Genomic DNA, 26,560 nt, shown 5'->3' with positions numbered 1-26,560 from the left:
ATGATCAGCAGCAGTGAAGATATTGTGGCATGTTGTAAACATGGTTGGGAGTACTCGATGTACTCTTTCAAACTCTTTCAAACTTTTGTACATCTTTCAGAAGTAAGCTTGGAGTTGCACAGACAGAAAGAGAATTCAGTTATTGCAAGTGAGATGCCGTAGATGTTGTCACTGAAACCTGATCAGGTATCCTGTCTGACAGGGTTGTGTGAGGTTGTGACGTGTGTCTCACAAAGTCACTTGCAGCTGGTCTAATGCGTCTCTTAAGTATATTACAAAGCTGCAAGTTTATCCACTTGAGATTTAAAATATAAGCCTGAGTGACCTGCTATGGTCCTAGCATCAGGCGTGCCTAACTTGTGAGGACATTTAATCACATTGGGAGAGTACTGGAAACATGTCAGAAATCCTAATTTATTCACATAGTACGTTGCTTGGCTCATTTTATAGAGTGTATATTCTCATATCAAGAACAGGAAGGACTGGCCCATTTTCAAAGACTCGGCTGTCAGTTTAGATCATTATGTCACTACTATCACAGACTTTATCAACAATGTGTTGACTGTGTGCAAAAAGAGGACAATAGCTGGATAAACTGGGAGAACCACTCTACTGAAATCTAGATCTGCAGCATTCAAATTAGGTGACCCTGACCCTTATACGATTCAAAATATGACCACTATAAAGCTATTGGAGATGCTGAGAGACAGTACCAGTCTAAAATCAAATCTCAGTCCAAGCATCAGCTGTGGCTTAAAACTAAGTTGGGCAGCATTGCCGACAACAGTACATCCCTCCTGTTGATCTTAACACATTTTATGCACAGTTTGAACAGAAGGGGATGGGTATGTCACCACCCACTCTGACAGTCTTCAGAATCAAAAGTCAGCATCACAGATAGGAGATTAGTCCTCTGGAGGGGAGCCTGTGGAAAGCATCAGTCCTGGTGGTGTCCCTACTTGTGCACTTAGAGCCTGTGCGGGTCAGCTGTCAGGAGTGTTTGTAGACATTTTTAACCTCCTCTCTGCTTCAGGTTTTGGTTCCCTCTGGCCTTAGGAAGACCATGATCAGAATCAGGTTTAATATCACTGGGATGTGTCGTGAAATTTGTTGTTCTGTGCTAGCAGTACATTGCAATGCATAATGATAAAAAATGATAAATTACAATAAGAAATATGCATAAAAATTAAATTAGGTCAATAGTGAGAAAAGAGAGCAAAAAAATAGTCAGGTAGTGTTCATAGGTTCATTCTTTCCTGAATAAAGATAAATTGTGAGACTATATCTAGCAGTAGAGTCGGCCCTCCTTATCCGTGGGGGATTGGTTCTGGGACCCCTCTGCGCGGATACCAAAAAATCACGGATGCTCAAGACCCTTATTTAACCAGTCTCAGTACGGTGATCTTTAGAACCCAGCGGAAGCCCGGACCTTATTTAACCTGTCTCAGTGTGGTGGACTTTAGGACCCGGTGCAGCTCTGAATCTGCAGTGTTTCTGTTTACGAAAATAATCACGATCACGATTGAAAATAAAGTGGTAGTAATAAAGCGACCAGAAAGAGGTGAAACGCCATCGGTCATTGAAAAAGTGTTAGGCTATAGTCGGTCAACGATCAGAACAATTTTAATGGAGCACGTGAAAGGCCCTGCCCCGATGAAAGCTACAATTATTTCTAAGCAACGCAGTGGTTTAATTATTGAAATACGTACATTTCTTAAGTGTTTTATATGCATAGAAAGGTAAAATATATACTATATAATAAGAGAAACGTTTGACTGACGCTAAATAATACTGGATGTACTTGTTCCGACATCAAATCCGACTTAAAAACAGACCCAGGAGCAGTACTCATTCATAACCTAGGGACTGCTTGTGCTTTAAAATCATCTCTAGATTACTTATAATACCTAATACAATGTAAATACTATGCAAATAGTTGTTATACTTTTTTGTTTAGGAAATAATGACAAGAAAAAATAGTCTGTACGTGCTCAAACAACGAGGGCTGGAGAGAGAACTTCCAGGTTTTCTTGATCCGCGGTTGGTTGAATCCGCTCATGCGGAACCCGCGGATAAGGAGGGCCAACTGTACTACATTCAATGTCTGTATAGTTCTAGTAAGACTTGCTTTTATTCAAAATTCCAATTGTAATAAAGGCCAACATTCTGCTTGTTTTCCAAATTTGCTTGCGTGACTAGCTTGCGTTTCGTATATCAGGATAATCAAACTTTGTACAGACTTTGTTCCCTAAAATCTCTGTCCACTTAACCATATTGCGTTTACCAGTTCCTTCCAATCTCACATTTTCTCACTCTGTGCTTCCATTTGCCAAACTTTTGGCCCCTCCTTTAATTCTCTATTTTTCTGAAGTCTCTATACTTTCCTCATAATGAGCTTTCCTCATATCTTTGTATGGTTTGCAGATCTGGTTGCAATACATTAAATCCCTTCATCTAAGAAATTAATACCTATAGCCATTCCAAGATTTACATAAGGAATGTCTTCCTGGAAAGTGAAGGGCAGGGATAGTGTAGTTAAGAAGGCTATGGGATGCTAGGCTTCATTAACAGGGGGATTGAGTTCAAAAGTAGAGAGGTCATGTTGCAACTCTGCAGATCTCTGGTGAGACTGCACTTAGAGTATTGTGTTCAATTCTGGTCACCTCATTATAGGAAGGATGTGGAAGCTATGGAGAGGGTGCAGAGGAGATTTACCAGGATGTTGCCTGGTTTGGAGAACAAGTCATATGAAGCAAGGTTAGCAGAGCTGGGACTTTTCTCTTTGGAGCATAGAAGAATGAGAGGGGACTTGATACAAGATTATGAGAGGCATAGATAGGGTGGATAGTCAGTACCTGTTTCCCAGGGCACCAGTAGCAAACACCAGAGGGCATATGTACAAAATAAGGGAGGGAAGTTTAGGGGAGACATCAGGGGTAAGTTATTTTACACAGAGGGTTGTGAGTGCCTGGAATGACTTGCCAGGGATGGTGGTGGAGGCTAAAACATTAGGGTATTTAAGAGCCTGTTGGACAGGCACATGGATGAAAGAAAAATAGAGGGTTATGGGGTAGTGTGGATTTAGTATGGATTTTTTAAGGGTTATATGGGTCGGCAAAACATGGAGGGCTGAAGGGTCTGTACTGCGCTGTAGTGTTCTATGGTTCTATGGATGTGATCACTTGCATCTTACACCAGGGTGCTCTCTATAGTTACTTCATGAGGTAACTGTAGCCTTTGGCCAGGGGCAGATGTCGTCAGGTGGTGCCCAACCTTCATGGAGTGTTTGGACCATTAACCACAACACTCTCCAGCAGGTGGGACAGCAGTGTGGCCAAGTCACTGCTCCCGACTACCAGCTCAGCTCCTCTTGCCTGCTCCATATCCAGCAGGAGGATCTTTCTGCTTCCTTCCCTCATCTTTCAAGCTGCGTGATTCTTGCTCTTTTCATCAAGGCCCAGCACAGACAGCAGCCTCCATGCTGGGAATCCTCTACAGCTGATCTCCATAGGGGACAGCCAGGTCTGTCATCCTTTGTCCCCGCACTCCTGAACTGACTGGTACTTCAGGGCCTTCCTATATAACCATATAACAATTACAGCACAGAAACAGGCCATCTCGGCCCTTCTAGTCTGTGCCAAACACTTACTCTCACCTAGTCCCACTGACCTGCACTCAGCCCATTCCTTTCCTGTCCATATACCTATCCATTTTTTAAAAAATGACAATATTGAACCTGCCTCTACCACTTCTACTGGAAGCTCGTTCCACACAGCTACCACTCTCTGAGTAAAGAAGTTCCCCTTCATATTACCCCTAAACTTTTGCCCCTTAACTCTCAACTCATGTCCTCTTGTTTGAATCTCCCCTACTCTCAATGGAAAAAGCCTATCCACGTCAACTCTATCTATCCCCCCCATAAGTTTAAATACCTCTATCAAGTCCCCCCTCAACCTTCTGTGCTCCAAAGAATAAAGACCTAACTTGTTCAACCTTTCTCTGTAACTTAGGTGCTGAAACCCAGGTAACATTCTAGTAAATATTCCTATACTCTCTCTATTTTGTTGATATCTTTCCTGTAATTTGGAAACTGTAACCAGAACTGTACACAATACTCCAAATTCGGCCTTACCAATCCCTTGTAGAATTTTAACATTACATCCCAACTCCTATACTCAATGCTCTGATTTATAAAGGCCAGCATACCAAAAGCTTTCTTCACCACTCTATCCACAGGAGATTCCACCTTCAAGGAACTATGCACCATTATTCCTAGATCACTTTGTTCTACTGTATTCCTCAATGCCCTACCATTTACCATGTATGTCCTATTTTGATTAGTCCTATCAAAATGTAGCACCTCACACTTATCAGCATTAAACTCCATCTGCCATCTTTCAGCCCACTCTTCTAACTGGCCTAAATCTCTCTGCAAGCTTTGAGAACCTACTTCATTATCCACAACGCCACCTATCTTAGTATCACCTGCATACTTACTAATCCAATTTACTACCCCATGAGCCTTCTAGCATTCTTCCTCCCATGGTAGTGTGAGCTCCACCAGGATGATTTTCTTGTCTTTGGTGGACCACAGTACGATGATGTCTGGTCGAAGTGTGGTTTGCACCACCTCTGGGAGCTACACTTCCACCCCGCATCGATCCTCATCTCCCATGATTTGGCAGTTTGCAGCAGATTGGAATTAAGCCTCCTTGATTATGACTGGTATGACCCTTTCTAAACTAATGGAAAGAGATTTTTGGGACAAGAATCAATGGGAAAGTTAGTTTTTACCCAGCGTGCTTGTGTTTCAGGCTAAGTATTTACAAACTTTGTATTTTAAAGGAAATAAATATAAGTACCAGCAAGCTCTTTAAGCATTTTATAATTATTAAGTAACATTTTATGGTATTTTGATTCATTTAAAAATTTTATTGGGGAATTGATGTGTGTGAAAACTAAGTGTATAAAGTTAACACCTTTTTATGTTTTCCAGAATTAAGCTCTATAATATTGATTGAACTTGTTTATTGTTCCCCTTGCATCTGCAAGCTTATGAAGCCAGCTCAGATGCAGTACAAAACTAAATTTCTAATTATTTTTGTTGTTCAGTGTGCTTGTTTCCAGCCCCAAAATAACATCAGGAATGTTGGATTTTCTCATCCCTTAATGAATTCTGCGACATACAGTATAAAGACTTGTTTGGGACGGAGGAATATTATTTTACCCACAATGATATTGTGCCCACTTCAGTACTTTAATCCCTTTTTAATGTTCCCTTTAATGACAATTGAAAGAACAGATTGACAGCATTTAACAGTGGATATGACATAATGCTGATTATCGAGTGGAAATGATGCCACAGTCAGGTTGTCTTAGTGCTGGAATTTTTAGAGCTGATTCTGTTAGGGTATTATTTGTCAGGAACTGCTACTGTGCCTGTTTCATTGCCCTAATCAAAATGGCAATAATAATGTTAGTTAGGATATTGGCACTGCTAATGAAATATTTATTATGCACTGTAATTTGAGGTGGAACATCATGATATTCGGGAAGCCACCCTTTGATGTACAGTACTTGGTTTATTATCAAAGTATGTATATGTTATATAGTATTGAGATTTGTCTCCTTACGGGCAGCCACAAAACAAAGAAACCCAAAAGAAAGTCAAAGACAAAGTAAAAATTATTATCAGTGTACATACATGTCACCACATACAACCCAATGGGCATACTTAGCAAATCTATAGAACAGTAACTGTAAACAGGATCAATGGACAACAAACTGTGTAAATGCAAATAGAAATAAATAGCAATAAATAAATATGGGCCAAATCCATTAACTTCTGCAGGACTTTCCGCTCAAAGGCATTGGTGTTCCTATACCAGGCCATAATGCAGCCAGTCAGCACGTTTTCCACCACACATCTATAGAGGTTTGTCAGGGTTTTTGATGACATGCTGAATCTTGGCAGACTCTTGAGGAAGTAGAGATACTGTCATGCTTTCTTCACAATTATGTTTATATGATGGGTCCAGGACATAGAATAGAATAGAATAATACAGCACATTACAGGCCCTTCAGCCCACAAGGACAAGTCTTCTGAGATAGCGACACCCAGGAACTTAAAGCTACTGACCCTCCACCTCTGATCCCCTGATGACTACTGGGTCATGGACCTCTGGTTTCCCTCTTCTGAAGTCGACAATCAGTTCCTTGGTCTTACTGACATTGAGTGAGAGGTTGTTGTTACACCACTCAGCCAAATTTTCAATCTCCCTCCTGTATGCTGGTTCATCACCACCTCTCCACCTCAGACAGTTGAAGAAGTTTGGTATGGGCCCCCAGGTCCTACGAACTTAATACAGGGGCACAATTGAGGGCATCTTGACTGGCTGTATCACTGCCTGTTACGGGAACTCTACTTCCCTCAAACGCAGCACTCTGCAGAGAGTGGTGCGGACAGCCCATCGTGACTGTAGATGTGAACTTCCCAATATCCAGGACATTTACAAAGACAGGCGTGTAAAAAGGGCCCAAAGGTTCATTGGGGACCTGAGTCACCCCAACCACAAACTGTTCCAGCTGCTGCCATCTGGGAAATGGTACCGCAGCATAAAAGCCAGGACCAACAGGCTCCGGGACAGATTCTTCCACCAGGCCATCAGACTGATTAATTCATGTTGATGCAACTGTATCTCCATGCTCTATTGACTGTTGTACATACTATTCATTACAAATTACTATAAATTGCACATTTAGATGGAGATGTTACGTAAAGACGTATATGAAAGATGTAAGTAATGAAGTGAATTCAATTCAATTTTATTCAACCTTTGATCCTGTCCACAACAGTGGTGTCATCAGCAAGCTTGTATATGGTTTAAGCACCCATTTAAAAAAAAGAATGTCAGACACCCAATGTGCAGAGAGAGAAAAAAACAAATCATACAAGCAATAAAAGCAAACAAATAGTGGTCAGAATTGAAGTGCACAAAAGAGAGATCGTCCAGATCCAAAGTTCAGTGCAAAGCTGACTAAACGTCGTGGATCAGTGAGCTGAACCAGCCTGCCCCTCCCCTTGGTCCCCGACACCCTGACCTTTTCAATCTGGCTTGTTACTTCAGTCATAAATTTGACATAGTTACATCATGTGTAGGTGGGGAAAATAAAGAAAATTATATGTCTGAATAAGTCACAAGGTAATTGGTAAGTGTTCATTGTGAGTTTCATGTCGTTCTTTTGATAATCAGCTGCCATGAGTTGTATAGAGACAAGATGTAATAAATGCAATTATAGCCTCATTCACAAAACTCATAGTAGCTGCTTTACCTTTTAAAAATCACTTTGGGTTTGGAAAATAAATATAAATTTGTGAACATTGCCCTGATATTGTGGATATTTATCATGAACTAAATGTTAACAAAGTTCAATTTATATTCTCTGCCTTCTCACTACTGTTTCTGTGCCAGAGTAGCTTGGAGAGGCCTAATGGTCTCTTATTATTATTTCAAAATGGAGGGAATTATTGCTTTCTTGGTATTACAGTGCTTTTGTGTTTGCGTCTGCTTCCTGTGAATGTCCCTTAGGTACACTGCTGAATCCACATCTTGTTTCCCAAGGCAAAGGGTTTGATGGCTTTTCCTTATTTGCATCACATTTCCATGATGTGTGATACTCTGTACTTCTGAATTGTTAATTGTTATTTCTAATGAGTACAGATCAAGATATGTTTTCCTTCCCCAAATTAATTTTGTGAGCCGTTTTGTTTTAATTAACAATTTCATCATTATTTGATCCGCTGGCCTCTTGGACTGTTGCCTTCACTACAGTTCTCTCCTTTATGTTCAAAGACCCCAGCTCCTACTCGACTAACTTGTACTTGGCTGTGTTATTCTGTATGAGCTCAGGCTTGTTTAAATTGGAAGTGATAAACCTCACTACCATCACCCACTCCCCAAACCTATGAGGAAAACGACAAGTAATTGTAATTTCATTTCCCTATCATGACCGGTCTCATTCCCCCATCATAAATGTTTTGGCCTCTGAAACCAAATGCAAAAATCCCTTTGTTATTCCCTTGTCTGGCATGGTAACTGTAATGTCTGTTTGCTGCTTTTATGAATAAAAACTTTGTATTTAGTTATTAGCCTACAGCCATTGGGCTCAGGAAATGGTGTGGATATATCTATCTATCGTGTATATGTATGTATGTGTACACCCCCCCCCCCCCCAGTACGTGGAACTATGATGTTGTAGCCATAACATCGACTTGGTTATGAAAAGGATGGGAATGGATCATTAATGTTCCAGGGTTTGATGTTTTACAAAAGATAGAGAAGTATGTGAAAGGGTGGAGATAGTCAGACACTATTGCAGCTGCACTCAATGGGACATCATGTAGGGTTCATCCACTGATTCCCTATGGGGGAGAACTCAGAAAATCAAAGTGTAATTACTCTGGTGGGATTATAGTACAGAAGCCCCCTCTTCCCCCCCCCCCCCCCCCCCCATCCACTGGAACATTGAGAAAGAGATGTGCAGGCAGATTAGGGAAAGGTGTAAAAACAACAGTGTTGGCTGATTTAAACTTTCCTAATATAGGCTGAGGCCTCCTTGATGCAAGAAGTTTAGGCAGAATTTCTTAGGTGAATCCAAGAGGGTTTGTAAAGTCAATACGTTATTCAATCTATCTAGTTTGCTGGAAAATTTATTATACTACATAATATCATTAAAAAGACCATAAGGCAAAAGAACAGGAACTAAGCCACTCGGCCCATCGTTTCTGCTCTGCCATTCCATCATGGCCGATTTATTATCCTTCTCAACCCCATTCTTCTGCCTTCTGTCTGTAGCCTTTGATGCCCTGACTCAATGGTCTCCACAACACTCAGTGGCAATGAGTTCCACAGATTCAACACCCTCTGGCTAAAAAAATTCCTCCACATCTCTGTTCTAAATGGGCATCCCTCAGTTCTGAGTCTCTGTCCTCTGGTCCTGGACTCACTCACTATCTGAAAAATCCTCTCCGTATCCACTCTATCTAGGCCTTTCAACGTCCAATAGGTTTCAATGAGATCACCCCTCATTCTTCTAAATTCCAATTAAGTAGAGGCCCAAAGCCATCAAATGCTCATCTTATGTTAACCCTTTCATTCCTGTAACCATTCTCATGAACCTCCTCTGGATCGTCTCCACATCTTTTCTTGGATAAGGGGCCCACAGCTGTTTACAGTGCTCCCAGGTGTGGTTTGACCAAAGCCTTATAAAGCCACCGCTTCACATCCTTGCTCTTATGTTCTAGTCCACTCAAAATGAATGCTAACATTCCATTTGCTTTCCTTACCATGGACTAGTTGGAAGAGGAGCATAGCAAATGTTGCCCAGTGTGCTGGTTGTTGAACTATTTGGATTTCTGAGTAGTTGATCAGTGAATTATTGGAGTCTGGTAAGCATAACTTTCACCTCTGATATGAACTTGGCTCCTTACTGAATGTATGCTAACTTAGAGCAGGCAAGGCTCCAACATTTTGTTCACCCCTGAGCTGAATTTCAGAAAATTCACCCAGTCTTTAACCCAGTCTATTTAAATTTGTCTGCATTTGTCCTTTTCTGCTGCTGAAAGATTTATCCTTGCTCGTGTAACTTCGTGGATTGTTCTCACCTTTGGCAACATTGCTGACTCTTTATTTTTTGAATTTCAAGAAAACAAACATCTGACGCACACTGAGTCCCAGATATGTGTCATCTTCATTCCTGTTCTTGCTAGTTCCTGTTTTGAGTGTGAGATCGTTGAATCCTGAAATCAAATGCCTGTGCTCCAAACTTACCCCATGATCTTCAATTCTTAACATTTGATTCCTCCACCCTCACCAGGGGCTCTGAATGACACAACACCACTATGGGAAATCTTCCCCAGACTGATTTAAACTGAAATGTATTTACGGTACTTGCCAATGCTGTGGCTGATTTTTAACTGTACTTTGCAAAATGCCATTCATTTTCAACATCAATGATATTTTGCTATCGATTGGCCAAGAGCATTTTATATTCGGTGGCAAATGTAAGGAGACCTAAATAATAGATTTCCCTCTATAAGAAATTTGTATAATAATTTTTTAAGCTGTTGAAAAATTTTGATGGTGCAAAGATTGCATTAAATCTATCTTAAAATATTTTCATATTTTTCTCTAGATTTGATATCTACAGGAAAGTTCCAAAAGACCTTACACAGCCCACTTATACAGGAGCTTTCAGTAAGTATTGTTGTATTACATCCTGCATTTTTAAAGACTTAATCGCATGCTAGTTCTTCCGAGTATTCATGTTTTAAAAAATACTTCAGAGGGAAGGCCTATCCTTGGGGAGGGTCCAAGACACAATGCAACTTTTCTGCTGACACAGAAATAGATCTCCTGTTCTTTTGTGACCCCCTCTCCTCCACCCTACCACCATGAAGAATCAGGATGTTAAAGGTACATTTCAGTAGATGTTGTTCAACAGCATCCATAATTTGGCAATCTTGTGTTGGCAACACAGTGAAAAATCAAATCCTATCCGCTGCTTCAACGACAGTATGGTGCAATACGGGCCTCCATATGTATTGACAACTGCTAATCTGGCTTTTTCACAAGCTTCAAGATTCAGATTTATTTATCACATCTACATTGAAACATCCACCAAACATTTTAATTCATGGCCTCTTGTGCCAGATGAGGCCACTTTAAGGGTGGAGGAGCAACACCTTATATTCCGTTTGGGTACCCTCCAACCTGATGCAGTGAATATCGATTTCTCCTTCGAGTAAACAAAAATTCCCCCCCCCCCTCCAATTCCCCACTCTCTGAGCTTTTACTACTCACTGCTTATTACTTTCTGCTGGGTCCCCCCCCCCCCCCCATTCCCTTTCCCCTATAGTCCACTCTCCCCTCCTATCAGATTTTTTTTTTAACCAGCCCTTGGCCTTTCCCACTCACCTGGCTTCACCTATCACCTTCCCGCTGGCCTCTTTCCCCTCACCTCCCACCTTCTAATTCAGGCATTTTGCCCCTTCTCAGTCCTGAAGAAGGATTTTGGCCCGAAATGTCGACTGTTTCCTCTTTTTTCACGGATGCTGCCTGACCTGCTGAGTTACCCGAGCATTTTGTGAGTGTTGCTTTGGATGTCCAGCACCTGCAGATTTTCTTATTACCAGTGAAATTTGTCATTTGTTCTAACAGCTAAAACACCAAAGGATGTGCTTGGGGGCAGCGTGCAAGTGTGGCCACACATTCCAAAACCAGTACGTCGTGCCTACGATGCCCCACAGAACAACAGGAACACAATAACCAATAAAACAGCAGGAGTAAAACAAGCCCCAGTCCTCCCTCCTACTTATGCATCCCAGTCCCACCTGTGGTACTTAATTGTCATTGATCTGAAGCTTGAGTCTTGTGCAAAATATTTGACCGAACAACGAGCCACAGGATCAGCAATGATACTTTTCAGTGTGGCATTTCCCATCAGGCTGTCCACTGCGTGCGCATATCTTTTGAGGTGGAGCTTTTAGTGACTGGCCATATACCGTGAATCTTAAACTAGTAATTAAATTTATTTTCAGATATTATTGTAACACAGAAGCTGAAGATCACAAAAACTTTAAAACTTTTAGCTGAAGTATAAATCGAAAGTATTAGTGTAAACACAGGATGCTGGAAATTTTGAACACCACATACACAAAATGCTGGAGGAACTTGGCAAGTCAGACAGTGTCTCTGAAGGGGAATAACAGACAGTGTTTCAGACTGAGACCCTTTATCAAGATTGGAAAGGAAGGGGCTAAAGCCAGAATAGGAAGGTGTGGGGTGGGGGGAGAGGAGGCTAGCAGGTGATGCTTGAGACCAGTGGAGGAGGAAGGTGAGGGTGTCAGAGAGATGGGTTGAATTAAGAAGCTGCAAGGGGACAGGTGGAAGATGTAAAGGGCTAAAAAAGGAATCTAATTGGAGAGAACAGTAGACCATGAAAGAAAGAGGGGGAGGAGGGGAAGCAGAGGGAAGTGATGGGCAGGTGAGGAGAAGAGAAGGGGTAAGAAGGTAACTGGAATGAGGAATGGACAAAGTGAGAAGGAGGAGATTGAAATTACTGGAAATTAGAGAAATTCATGTTCATGCCAGCAGGTTGGAGGCTATCCATCCCCTCTCCCTTTCTTCCATAGTCCATCGTCTTCTCCTTTTCAATTCCTCCTTCTTTATCTTTTCTGCCTATCCCATCCAGTTTCTTACTACATCACCCTCCCACAACCACCTTCCCCCTCACTTGGTCTCAGCTAACACTTGTACTCCTTCTTCTACCCCCCTGTTATTCTCCTTCTGCCTCCTCCCCCCCTGCCACTTTCCAGTTCTGATGAAGGGTCTCAGCCTGAGTTATCAGCTGTTTATTCCCCTCCATTGATACTGCCAGACTTGCTGAGCTCCTCCAGCATTTTGTGCATGTTGCTCAAAGTGTTACTAGGGTAGCGTGTTAGATGTATCCTTTGGACAAGTTTTTCTTTACCAAACCCTTACCACTTTTAGCTCTTTGTCAATGTTCTTTTTGTTATTTAACCATCTCTGCCAACTGGGCCCAACTTCAACCTTTCTTATTTTCTTCACTCTGCTGTTCCCCAAGCCAGTGTATTCTAGGCTCTGCACTGTAATCTGTTCCCAAAATTACATGGTACAAATATTGTAAAATATTACAAAGATGGAGCCATTTCCTCCCCATCTCGGTCTACGTCCTGCTGTTTGTCATTCTAATTTTATTTGAACCTCCTACATTTTGTGGTACATTTCTTCTACTGCCTTCTGCCTCAATCTAACTACTTGATAAAATATGGAGAATCATCTTGCCGTGTGCTCTGCTGGTCTTCCCTCTCTCCTGCGGATTTTACTTGCTTTCTGAAGCAGATGTATGCAATCCTATTGCCTGTTTTAAAGTCCAGTCTAATACTTATCCCTCAGTCAAAATCGCAGAAATGGAGTTCTGTGGTCATTACTCCATTGCTGTTTGTAGCATTTTCCCTTGTGAAAATTAGCTGCTTTTACTTGCAGTAAATTAAACACTACTCTTTAAAAAAAGAAAATGCCCTGGTGTTGTGTGTATTTGGTGACTTGGCAGTGAGTGAAATGCTTCATTTTCTTATCCATAGGATATGGACGTTACTGTGAAGCCATAATTTTAATGCCTTTCTGTAGGAACCAGTCTTCATTTCTTTGCTCTTGTGGAAATGAGCACAGAATTTCTCTTTCTCATTCCTCAGTATATAGAGAGAGTATATAGTGTTACTCATTCTAGAGCAGGGGTTCCCAACCTGGGATCCTTAGACCCCTTGCTTAATGGCATAACAAAGGTTGGGAACTCTGCTCTCTTAGTTCTTTAATGAGGTGCCTGCAACTTGCAAACAATATGTCAGCTACAGTCTGTCATTGTTTGTGCAACACTACTTTTTATGCCCTCATTTGTAAAACCCAATTGATATTTTTTATTTAACACAAATAATATAATTATTTTATGGTTTTGAATATGTCTTAAATACCTGTCAACTCATGGTATTAGAACATAGAAATTTGCAGCCTATTACAGGCCCTTCGGCCCACATGCGCCGACCATGTAACCTATTCTAGAAACTGCCTAGAGTTACCCTACCACTTAGCCCAGTATTTTTCCAAGCTCCATGTACCTATCTAAGAGTCTCTTAAAAGACCCTATTGTATCCGCCACTACCACTGTCGCTGGCAGTGCATTCCCCACGCCCATCACTCCCTTGTGTGAAAAACTTACCCCTGACATCCCATCTGTAACTACTTACAAGCACCTTAAAACTATGCCCCCTCGTGTTAGCCATTTCAATCCTGGGTAAATGCCTCTGGCTATCTACATGATCAATGCCTTTCATGATCTTGTATACCTCTGTCAGGTCACCTCCCATCCGCCATTGCTCCAAGGAGAAAAGGCCAAGTTCACTCAACCTATTCTCATAAGGCATGCTCTCCAATCCAGGCAACATGCTTGTAAATCTGCTTTGCACTGATTCTATAGTATCCACATCCTTCCTGTAGTGAGATGACCAGAACTGAACACAACATTCTCAAGTGGGGTCTGACCAAGGTCTTGTACAGCTGTAACATTACCTCACGGCTCTTGAACTCTGTCTCACGGTTGATGAATACCAACAAACCTTCTTAACAACACTGTCAACCTGCGCAGCAGTTTGAGTGTCTTATGGGCACGGACCAGAAGGTCGCTGTGATCCTCCGCACTGCCAGGAGTCTTACTATTAATTCATTGGGTGCATTTAAGGCAGAGATAGATAGTTTCTTGATTAGCCAGGGCATCTAAGGGTATAGGGAGAAGGCAGGGGAATGGGGATGACTGGAAGAATTAGATCGGTCCACGAATGAATGGTGGAGCAGACTTGATGGGCCAAATGGCCTACTTCTGCTTCTGTATCTTATGGTCTTATTAATACTATATTCTGCCTTCCGATTTGACCTACCAAAATGAACCACTCCAGACTTATCTGGGTTGAATTCCATCTGTCACTTCTTAGCCCAGTTCTGCAACCTGTCAGTGTCCCGCTGTAACCTTTGACAACCCTCCAGACGATCCACAGCACCCCTAACCTTTGTGTCATCAGCAAACTTACTAACCCACCCTTCTACTTCTTCATCCATGTTACTTATAAAAATTACTAAGAGGAGGGGTCCCAGAACAGATCCCTGCAGAACAACCCTGGCCACCGATCTCCATGCAAAATACGAACTATCTACAACTACCTTTTGCTTTCTGTGGGCAAGCCAATTCTGGATCCACAAAGCAAGGTCTACTTGGATCCCATGCCTCCTTACTTTCTGAATGAGCCTCCATTGCCTCTATTGTATTGTTGCACAAATGCAATGTTTTGTAGTTAAGGTTGGATGGTGTAACCACGTTTTTCTGATAAATATTTAAGAAAAGTCACAAGACCTGTAACTGGATTGGGTGATACATGGATTAATCACTTTTGTAGTTTAGTAATGATGAGTCAGAATTGTTCAGCACTTCCTTTGAGTTGCACGTTTATGAGAGTTCTAACGTGTTTCCTCTTTTCTGGCATATTTCGTAACCCTCAACTGTCTCGCAATATGATGATCACTTTACACTGTTGTAGAGATGCTTCTAAAATCTCAAACACATGACAATTTGCAGATGCTAGAAATCCAGAGTAACACTCACAAAAAGCTGGAGGACCTTAGCAGATCAGGCAGCATCTATGGAGAGGAATAAAGAGCCAACATTTGGCTAAGACTCTTCATCAGGACTAAAATCTCAAATTGTTGGGATAGATTTATAATTTGAAAATTTGTTGCCCAAGAGGAGATGGTGGAAGTGTTGTCTCAAGATCCTGTCTTTAAAATTAATAGAGGTAATTTAGAGTTAATGATTTTGATACAGTTTACAAGTTGCTATTAAGCACAGTGAAATGTATCATCCTTCAAAATAAAAGTCTAGATGACGAATGTAGAGTCAAAGAATAGAATTACAAGCAATAGATTAAAAAAACTACCTGATCTATTTTTTTATTATAAGCAAATATTCAGAATGTTTCAGTAGTACATTGTTATAAAGCATGTTATACTGAACCACTTTGATGACAGTTCTGTCCGTGGCCCTCCCTCAGACCTCCTCTCCCCACACTCTCCCTTTAACTCCTGCCTGGTCCATCTTGCGTTACCACGCTCTCCCTCGTGTGGGGAGGGAACTGGATTTAATGTTTCTGATTTCTTCTAAACACCTGATCACCAGTAGCAACTCTTCCTCAATACTTCCTTTCTGGTGAGCACTCCTTAGAGGCAGTCACTGCAATCCCCCAGTCAAGATTCTGTTTAAGTACTAATTGGACTAATTAAGTTCTCAACTGGTAGAAGGTTTGTGGAATGTGGTGTATGATAGGCAAATGGAAATAAACTACTTCACCTTGTCTTACCTGTAATCTGGCCTTAGTAGGAGTGATCATGACATAGTTACTATGATGGCTACTCCTGTCTTGTGTGAAGATACACTCAAAAGTGTCATTTGCCGTGTGTTTTTCTCTTTTGGAGATCAAAAAGAAACTTGAATTGAAAAGAATTCAAGTGCTGTTTTGACCATTGGAAACTTTGAATTTGGTCTTACTGATTTTTATCCCGCACTAATATATTAGAAGTTTTATATCTAGTCTTAAATTAAAATACGCTGTTGTCTTGTAACCATCGCTGGCCAAGACCTTTGAACTGAATGCCTTACTCCATAGAAGAGTGCCATCACCACCTGATTGCAGTTGTTTGAGGGAGCAACCCACTACTACCTTCCCAAAGGCAACATATAAATGAAAGTGGGGAAACTGCAGATGTTGAAAATCTGAAATAAAAATAGAAGTTGCTGGAAACATTGAACCTGACCTGCTTAAATATTCTGGTGCGATCTATGATTGGACAGCAAATTGTTGCGATTCCCATGTCTTTAGAATGAACTCAATAAATACTCCAATTACTTTTATTAAGAAATTGATTATTAATAGCATGAAGTGAGTTATAATATAAAAATAGAGCATTCCTTAGTTCTTTTTATATTATACTCAATGTGTTGAAATAAATCTTTTTCCAGATCAACAAGAGTAGATAATCATTTGTTTCTCCATTTCAACGTTTGGCAAGTTCTGGTTTGTTCCTTTAATCTTTTCTCTTTGTAGATTTTAAGGAAGCCATGGGGCAAGTTGGGTTATTTCTTTGTAGGGAGCATGAAGAATTAGAAGTGACTAAGGGATTATGCAGGACATATGGTATCAGAAAGGCGTGAGGTGGTTGAATATGGGGATTTGTATATAAAATCAATAGATTAAAGGGAGCAAACAGGAGAAGTGCTTGAATGTTAAGAGATGGTGGGGAGTGAAATTAACAAAAGCAGATATTTAAGAATATTGCAGCCAGGTGCTTGTAGGAATGGTGAATAAATGGACACGCGAACTGAGTGGGCACATGCAACTAAGGTTGCTTTTCGTCAAGAATGAACATCACCCACAGAGAGATTGGACAGAATGCCAATTTTATAATGATTTCAGTGTAGTTTATATTATTGTGATTCATTTCCTATTTCAGTGTGTACTTCTTATGGGATTGGGCCTTTCATTTGGTTATTAGGTTGATTTATAAAGCATAATCACACGGGCACACATATTTACAATAACAGTTTATTTTTTGAAACCATTTTGAGAGTTAAGTGGGAAAAGGAAGGTGAGATCGGACATTTTTTTTGGCTCTGAAATTCTTCCTATTGTGCTCTTGAAATTCCACTCCAGTGATCTCATGGATGAAGGTTCCTGCCCACAGCTCACCGTGCTGGTTCATGTCACTGAAGAGGAAGTTCAGGAAGCCACACCAGGGGGGAGTTCCCAGACAGTGTTCAGCTCACAATGGCAATGCATGAAGTATCTGGATAGGGTGGTCGAAATGTTACCAAATGCCCAGAGGTTTCCTTTATTTGATTTGGGACTTCTTGATGATTGAAGGAAGTACTGTTCAGTTTCATTTTGAGTTAATAACTTGTATCGTAGGTTTTTAAAGTTTTCATACATATGTAAGTCCACACTATTTTTAGATAATTGCATACAAATGCAATTTATAGCTGATGTTATTCAGCTGCAGGCTGATTTCTGATAATTACACACTTTAATGGAGTGCACCTTTTGTATAGAAGTTCAAAATGAAATTGAGTAGAGAGGTTCAAAAACAGGAAACATAGGGAACCTACAGCACATTACAGGCCCTTCAGCCCACAATGCTGTGCCAAACATGTATTTACTTTAGAAATTACCTAGGGTTACCTCTATTTTTCTAAGTACCAATCCAGGAGTCTCCTAAAAGCCCCTATTGTATCCACCTCCACCACTGTTGCCGGCAGCACGCACTCACCACTCCGTGTGTAAAAAAAACAGACTTACCCCTGATATCCCCTCTGTACCTATTTCCAAGCACCTTAATACTGTACTCTCTCAACACAAAATATTTTGAAAGAGAAAATAAACTCCTAATGACAAACGTCTGGTAGACAGAAGCAAAACAGGAAAAGGCAAGACAAAGAAACATGTTTTTGTTTTGGAAGCAGTTATAATCTAGAGCTGGAATTGAAGCACGTTGGGCAGTAGTTTTCAAAAGGCAGTTGGATACGTATTTGTGGACTAAAAGGCAAAGATGTGGAAGCAATTCAATAGTTCTCTCCCTGCCCCTTCCACCTCCCCTGCCCCTCTCCCCCTCCTCCCCCACTCTCCCCCCTCTCTTACCCCCCCTCCCTATAATTAAATAACACAAGGTTAACTATTGTTTGCAGTGAGGCCTTGTAGTGTACTGAAGACCTGTGCTACAGAATTAGCTGTGCCATTCTAGTGTAGTTACAAAACTGGAATCTTCCTAATAATTTGGTAACACCTATTTACAAAGTGGAACAGATTCATTTTGGCTAATTTTCTCCCAAGGAGTCTACTCTCATTGTCTGCAGTGTGAAGGGAACCTTGTCGTTGGTGCTATCAAGTGGCAGTTATTTGCCAATGACATATCAATGTCCAGTTTGGAGTTCACCAGGAGAGTTGTGCCCCCAGACCTCAATCACAGTCTTACTCTGAATATGGACCATTGAGCTGAATTGCTGAATTTAGAATGAATGCTCTTGGCATCAATCAGCATTTAATTGTGTGTGGCATCAAGTTGCCTTGATAAAACTGATTCCTCATTGAAGAACGTAAGATGACAGAAAGCAGAGGGCGACAGGCCAGTTGGTCTAAATGCTTGAATCCTATGATCAAGGAAGAAGCACCAGAAAATTTGGAAAATCATAATACAATTAAATATTATCAGCATAATTTTATGAAAGGGAAATAGTATTTGACAAGTTTATTATAAATTATTTATGATGTAACTAGCAGGTGGATAAAGAGCAAACGCGAGGAAATCTGCAGATGCTGGAAATTCAAACAACAACACACACAAAATGCTGGTGGAACACAGCAGGCCAGGCAGCATCTATAGGGAGAAGCGCTGTCGACGTTTTGGGCCGAGACCCTTCGTCAGGACTAACCGAAAGGAAAGATAGTAAGAGATTTGAAAGTAGTGGGGGGAGGGGGAAATGTGAAATGATAGGAGAAGACAGGAGGGCGTGGGATGAAGCTAAGAGCTGGAAAGGTGATTGACGAAAGTGATACAGAGCTGGAGAAGGGAAAGGATCATGGGACGGGAGGCCTCAGGAGAAAGGGGGGGGGGGAACACCAGAGGGAGATGGAGAACAGGTAAACAACTAAACATGTCAGGGATGGAGTAAGAAGGGGAGGAGGGGCATTAACGGAAGTTAGAGAAGTCAATGTTCATGCCATCAGGTTGGAGGCTACCCAGCCGGTATACAAGGTGTTGTTCCTCCAACTTGAGTTTGGATTCATTTTGACAATAGAGGAGGCCATGGATAGACGTTTCATAATGGGAATGGGACGTGGAATTAAAATGTGTGGCCACTGGGAGATCCTGCTTTCTCTGGCGGACCAAGCATAGGTGTTCAGCGAAAGGGTCTCCCAGTCTGCGTTGGGTCTCACCAATATATAAAAGGCCACACCGGGAGCACCGGACACAGTATACCACACCAGCCGACTCACAGGTGAAGTGTCGCCTCACCAGGAAGGACTGTCTGGGGCCCTGAATGGTGGTGAGGGAGGAAGTGTAAGGGCAGGTGTAGCACTTGTTCTGTTTACAAGGATAAGTGGCAGGAGGGAGATCGGTGGGAAGGGATGGGGGGGACGAGTGGACAAGGCAGTCGCGTAGGGAGTGATCCCTGCGAAAAGCAGAAAGAGGGGGGAGGGAAAAATGTGCTTGGTAGTGGGGTCCCGTTGGAGGTGGTGGAAGTTACGGAAAAAGTTACGGGTGGATAAAGAGAAACTGGTTTAACGTTAAAAAAAAAAGAAAATCTGCAGATGCTGGAAATCCAAGCAACACACTTGAAATGCTGGAGGAACTCAGGAGGCCAGGCGCCGTCTAGGAAAAGAGTACCGTTGACGTTTGAGTCTGACACCCTTCGGCAGGACTCAGGTGTAGGGGAAGTCCATTTGTAATCGGGTAAAAGATTACTGTAAATGATAAGAATAAGGGATTGGGATAATACATGTGCTTGGACAGGGAATTAGCTAACTGACCTAAAGCAGATGTGAAAAAAGTTCTCAGGTTGTTGTCATGGAAATTTATACTGGGACCTCTACTATTTATAATCTATATTGGTGACTTTGACGAAGAGATTGAGTGTATTGCCACCAGATTTATTGATGCTACAAAATTTAATGAGAAAGCAAATTATGAAGAGAATATGAATTGCGTAGAAGAGTACAGATGGGTTAAATAAGTAGGGAACAAATTGACAGGTGGAATATAATGAGGAATATGAAGTTATCCACTCTGGTAGGAAGAGTAATAGAACAGAGTATTGCTTAAGTAGAGAGAGACTACAGAATGCTGCTGTACAGAGGATTTTGGATGAACTTCATGAAGCACAGGAAGAGGGCGCAGAAAGTAATTAGGAAAGCAAGTGGAATGTTGGAATAAAAACAGCAAATGCTGGAAACGCCTAGCAAATCAAATAGATTCTGTGGGGTGAAAAACAAAATTAATGTTTGAGGTTGAGTATACTTCATCCTTTTGATCTTACTTGAAGAGAGATACACGTGCATTGGAAGCTGTTCAGAGAAGGTTCAACATGTTATTTCTAGGAAGAAGAGGTTGCCTTGTTCTGAAAGGTTGAAGAGATTAGACCTATACTCTATGATGTTGGGAAGAACGGTGATTTTGTTGAAACATTGCACTCAACATCAGTAAGACTAAGGAATTGATGTGAAAGGGAAGTCGAGGGAACACACACCAGTCCTCATCGAGGGGTCAGCAGTGGAAAGGGTGAGCAGTTTCGAGTTCCTGAGTGTCAGCATCTCTGAAGATCTATCCTGGACCTAACATATTGATGCAATCACAAAGAAGACTTGGCAGAGGCTATATTTCATTCGGAGTTTAAGGAGACTCTCGCAAATTTCTACTGGTTACCATGGAGAGCATTCTAACTGGTTCCATCACTGTCTGGTACAGAGGGAATACTGTACACGATTGGAAAAAACTTCAGTAAGTTGCAAACTCCATCATGGACAGTAGGCTCACCAGCAGCAAGGTCATCTTCAAAAGGCAATGTGTCAAAAAGACAGCATTGTTTATTAAGGATACCCATCACCCAGGACATGCCCTCTTCTCATTGCTACTCTCAAAGAGGAGGTGCAGGAGCCTTCAGTGTCTGTGTGTCTGTCTCTCTCTCTCTCCCTTCCCCCCCTCTCTCTCTCTCGCTCTCTCTCTTACTCTCTGTCTCTGTCTCTGTCTCTCACTCTCTGAGACAGACATACTTTATTGATCCCGAGGGAAATTGGGTTTCGTTACAGCCGCACCAACCAAGAATAGTGAAGAAATATAGCAATATAAAACCATAAATAATTAAATAATAATAAGTTAATCATGCCAAGTGGAAATAAGTCCAGGACCAGCCTATTGGCTCAGGGTGTCTGACACTCCGAGGGAGGAGTTGTAAAGTTTGATGGCCACAGGCAGGAATGACTTCCTATGACGCTCAGTGTTACATCTTGGTGGAATGAGTCTCTGGCTGAATGTACTCCTGTGCCTAACCAGTACATTATGGAGTGGATGGGAGTCATTGTCCAAGATGGCATGCAACTTGGACAGCATCCTCTTTTCAGACACCACCGTCAGAGAGTCCAGTTCCACCCCCACAACATCACTGGCCTTACGAATGAGTTTGTTGATTCTGTTGGTGTCTGCTACCCTCAGCCTACTGGCCCAGCACACAACAGCAAACATGATAGCACTGGCCACCACAGCCTCGTAGAACATCCTCAGCATCGTCCGGCAGATGTTAAAGGACCTCAGTCTCCTCAGGAAGTAGAGACGGCTCTGACCCTTCTTGTAGACAGCCTCAGTGTTCTTTGACCAGTCCAGTTTATTGTCTATTCATATGCCCAGGTATTTGTAATCCTCCACTATGTCCAAACTGTCCTCTCTCTCTCACATATATATTTGCTGTCACAGAACAATAAATTTCACACCATATGCCAGTGGTATTAAACCTGATTCTGATTCTGACATTCAGGGTTCTGGGGGATGTTTGACAGGTTGAATTTGAAAGGCAGTTTTCTCTTTTGAGGGAGTTGGGATCTGGAAGTAGGGGACTTGGTTCAGACATTTATTTCAGCTGGAGATGAGGAAGGATCCCTGCTAAATTATGAAGCTTGCAGTTCTTTTTTCAGCTCCCTGGAGAGTGATTCATTAAATATTTTCAGAGTCGGGATAGACTTTTGGCGAGTGGGAATTTGAGGAACAGGAGGTAAAACGAAGTTGAGGATCAGATTGGTAATAATAAGCAGGCTCGAGAGGCCAAATGACATTTTATTTATGTATACCTTATGAGAAAACACTTTAGTTTGGGAATCTTAACTGAATGTCCAGGTTTAGTGCTGTAGACTGTACATTATGGTGCCTGATAAATATCTAATGGTTTAATGAAAATGGAACTTACTGGTTTTTATTTTCAACTAAAATGTTAATTTACTTAGGTAGGCTATTGGAAATAAAGCTTCAAAGTTCAAGGTAAATTTTATTATCAAAGTACATATATGTCACCATATACAACCCTGTGATTCATTTTATTGTGAGCATACTCAACAAATGTATAGAATAATAACTAACAGAGTCAATGAAAGATCGCCCAACTAGGGCATTCATCCAGAGTGCAGAAGACCACTAACTGTGTAAATGCAATCAGAACAAACAAAAATATAAACAAATAAGCAATAAACATCAAGAACATGAGGTGAAGAGTCCTTGAAAGTGAGTCAGTCCATAGCTTGTGGGATCATTTCAGTGACGAACGAACACTTCATCATTGAACTAGAACTTGAGGAAAGGACATTTGATGTTCAGTTATTGCTGAATCTGACAGGTGTACAAATAGGATATTTGTTGAAGTGGTTAAGAAAAGGGAAAGAAGATCTGTGTATGGGTAGCGACTTCTGTGATTTTAGTGTCGATCATAGTCCTCGACAGCCAAGTACCAAAGTCCTCTTCAGCCTATTTATAAATGCCATAATCACTGTAACGTGTAAAGAAAGTGAAGGTAATCATGGTAGAAAGCATGTTTTGCTCAGTAGATCTGATGTTCTGAAAACAAAATCCATTTCCCTCGTGGCATCAGTTTCTCCCGCTGATGTATCACAGTTTATATTAATTTGCTCTGTTAATTTTGTTTCTAGGCTTTACAGCTATCTAAATCATGTAGTGGAAAATTCTGTTTTGCATTAGCTCACTATAATGGTTTAATTACCCAAATGAATCATTGCACCATCACAAGTGAATTATGTGGACTTTTGCCTCCAATCAAAGCTGTGATGCTGTTGCTTGTTAATCGGTGCTTTAATTCTCCTAATTTAACAAGCTAACTGGAGATAACTTAAGTACAGTTGTATTTTTTTATCATCTTTTATAGCTTATGCTGTTTGTTCTGTCCAATGCCTGTGATCATTCCATTTGGATCCTTTAATTCTCAAAGCCACTTACTCAATTCCAACTCTTATATAAAACAGATTTTGACCATAGTTCAAGCAATAAGCATTGGATCTTATCTTTAAACACTTTCATTTGTTTTACAGTTTCCATTTGCTGCTGCATATTCATGCTGTTCCTTTTCTTGTCAGAACTGACTGGATTCATTGCCACTGAAATGTAAGTGAACAGCATGCCTCTTGGCCCCTGTGTGTAACTGAACTGGAAAATGAGGTGCAATAGGCTCTGCTAAAATGACAACTGTTGATTTTGCTAGGCCCTTGAGTTCCCAGCAGGTATAGAGTATTCTCCCAGTGCTCCTTGTTTGCCCTAGGGTAGTGGTCGCCAACCAGTTGATGGCGATCGACCTGTCAATCTTTGAGACTTCCCTGGTAGATCCCGGAAAAAAATGAAAAATGTGCACCGGGCAGAAAAGACCGAAAGTAATACCCGGAAACAACCTCTCCCCACAAACAGCTCTCCGCAGTGGGAGCACCGCCACATCACCGTTATCCTAATCGGCATCAACCTATCTTTATAATGCAGACATCCCAGCTCTCCTGGAAGTTTCGGGAGTCTCCTGCTTATTGATAGTGGCTCTTTGATGCCCACAAGTTATATACAATATCCCAGAAATCTATTTTTTTTTTGAGAAAGAGAACGAGAGAGAGAGAGAGAGAGAGAGAGAGGCAGAGTGTTCCAAGAAAAAAGAAAATATAAACTGTACTTCACCCCAGACTACACTAAAGTGTACCCCTGCCTAATAGGGGTCAAAAATAATGACAGTGTTGCTCGCTGCACTGTTTGCAACAGTGACTTTTCTATTGCCCACTGTGGGTTAAAATATAAAAGACATGTTGAGGTGAGTTTAACAGGTGTCATTCGTTCATTATCATAGCTAACTTTATTTAAACTAGCTGGCTAGCTGCTAGGGAGCTACTCGATTGCAGACATCCCACCTCTCCCGGGAGTCTCCCGCAAATTGATGGTGCTACCTCCCTGAAATGAGTTTTTGCAGGGTGGGATGTCTGATAATGCTCACATTACAACACTTCTCCCCCTTTAAATTCCAACATTCCCCAAATGTAAAAGAACTGGGAAACAAAATCAGCGGTGTCATTAGCTTGCGTACCTCTGAAACTTACACTAGTGTCTCAGTAACAGTTTACCAATACAAAACACCTGAAAAACGTGGCAGGTTCAACATTCAGTCTAACAAAGGAAACTGTCCATTCAAATATTCAGTCTGTCAGGAGGTTTGTGAGGGGGGCTGTGCTGCAGCAGATGAAAATTATTAAATCTAAGTACAGGAGCTGTCTTACTGACTTACCTCTCAGACTGGCTGTCTGTAGTTATGAGCCAAATTTCAGCAAACTGGCAGAAGTAGTCAGCCCCAGTCTTCACACTGAGTGCAACGGTCAATTTTTATTCATTTATTTTTCGTGTTGAAATAAAATTAAATAATGAAACAGAATTAAAGTTGTTGTAATGTGAACATTATAAAAACAAGTAATCCCAATTAAGATAATGCTAACATAGTAATACTCCTGCTATGGAAAGCTGCCTGCAAACAGAGACTGCTTCTGGGGCTGCGGGGCTCCACTTCCGGTCCCTTCTGTCCAGTGTGCATACGTGTGTCTAAACAATTTAGTCGGTCGACCTTGCCTTTCACCATGGCCGAGGTAGTGGATCTTGGGCTTAAAAAGGTTGGCGACCACTACCCTAGGGGAAGAGAGGAAGTTTGCCTTCACCTCTCATCCTTCAGACCATTCTAAAGCACCAGGGGTAAGAGCCTGCCATGTCAGTTTTGCAAACAATGGATGTGTTTTAGAAGTAGAAAGCAGGCTGAGTGGAGAGTGGCCAGTTTCAGTCCCTTTTGAGCATATTCTGATCTTACTTGTGTTATAGCTAGTCTGCAATTTATCTTCATCAGGTTAATTCAGTTGATAACTCCTTAGTAATTCTACAAAAATCTATCTGCATTTTTTATTTGTTTCAATGGTAGTTAATTATCAGCAATAAATGCTGGTTTTGCAGATTCTGAAAATTGAAAGAATATACCCCACTGATCCAAAATCTGCTAGTCTGTAGCAGAACCTCTAAATGACTTAGCTACAATTTTAAGATTTCTATATTTTCCCTCCCTTGTGCAGTTACTGTCACTGAACAAAATATAAGAGGTACTGACCGGTCTTTACAGGAAATTGTTTGCAGAAAGTTCTATTTGTATTAGCCTGCAATCAAACCTCCAATGCAATAACTTTAGTGATAATTATTTAGTGGTATTTGAAGACCCAAGTCCCAAGCATGTGTTAACCTGGGCATCTTTACTTCATAATAAGTGGGCAAATGTGCTTGCATTCTTGGGAACATCTAATGCTTTGGCTTAGCAGCAGTTTATTTCACTCTCTGCAATGAGTGATTTCTTTTGGACTTTATGACATCAGATGTGTCCAAGTGCAACTACTGAGGATTAAAACAGAACAGCTGTTGACAGAGCTGCAGTAGTAAACCAGATTATTGTGGCACTTAACATGAAAATTCCTCGTGACTTTAATTCCCGCTCTTGCTCTTGGTTTAAAACCCTAAGATTGATTAAATGAGATGATTTTGAATATCTGAATGGAAACTGAAATAAGTCATTTAAATAAGCAATTGTAAATCAAACTTGATGGGAGCAAGTTCAGTAATCTAAACACCGAGAAAGGAAAGGAGGGAGAATTAACAGGTCTTAAAACAAATACAGAGTGCACTTGTCACTATACTTGATATCTTGAATGTAAATGTATATTTGATCAGTGATGAGACTTAAATTCTTTCTTGAAATATCCCCCACACTTTTATTTTCTCACAGTTGGGTTCTAAGCTAATGCTGTGCTCTTATTATAGAACCTGCTTTTGCATTTTGAGCC

General features: G+C 41.2%; 1 protein-coding gene across 3 annotated transcripts in view; it reads left to right on the top strand.

Moving 5' to 3' along the window:
* ergic1 (endoplasmic reticulum-golgi intermediate compartment 1) overlaps window positions 1-26,560 on the top strand; it is an 86,403-nt gene that overhangs the window by 30,144 nt on the left and 29,699 nt on the right. For all 3 annotated transcript variants that reach the window (XM_073067661.1, XM_073067660.1, XM_073067659.1), the window contains 2 exons: window positions 10,195-10,256; window positions 23,756-23,828. In XM_073067661.1, coding sequence (XP_072923762.1) covers window positions 10,195-10,256; window positions 23,756-23,828 — 135 coding nt within the window. The remainder of the gene's footprint in view (window positions 1-10,194; window positions 10,257-23,755; window positions 23,829-26,560) is intronic.

Source organism: Hemitrygon akajei, chromosome 15 (genome assembly GCF_048418815.1).
Source record: "Hemitrygon akajei chromosome 15, sHemAka1.3, whole genome shotgun sequence".
Taxonomy (NCBI): Eukaryota; Metazoa; Chordata; class Chondrichthyes; order Myliobatiformes; family Dasyatidae; genus Hemitrygon; species Hemitrygon akajei.
The sequence above is the reverse complement of the archived record's forward strand: the minus strand, read 5'-3'. Positions and strand labels throughout refer to the sequence as shown.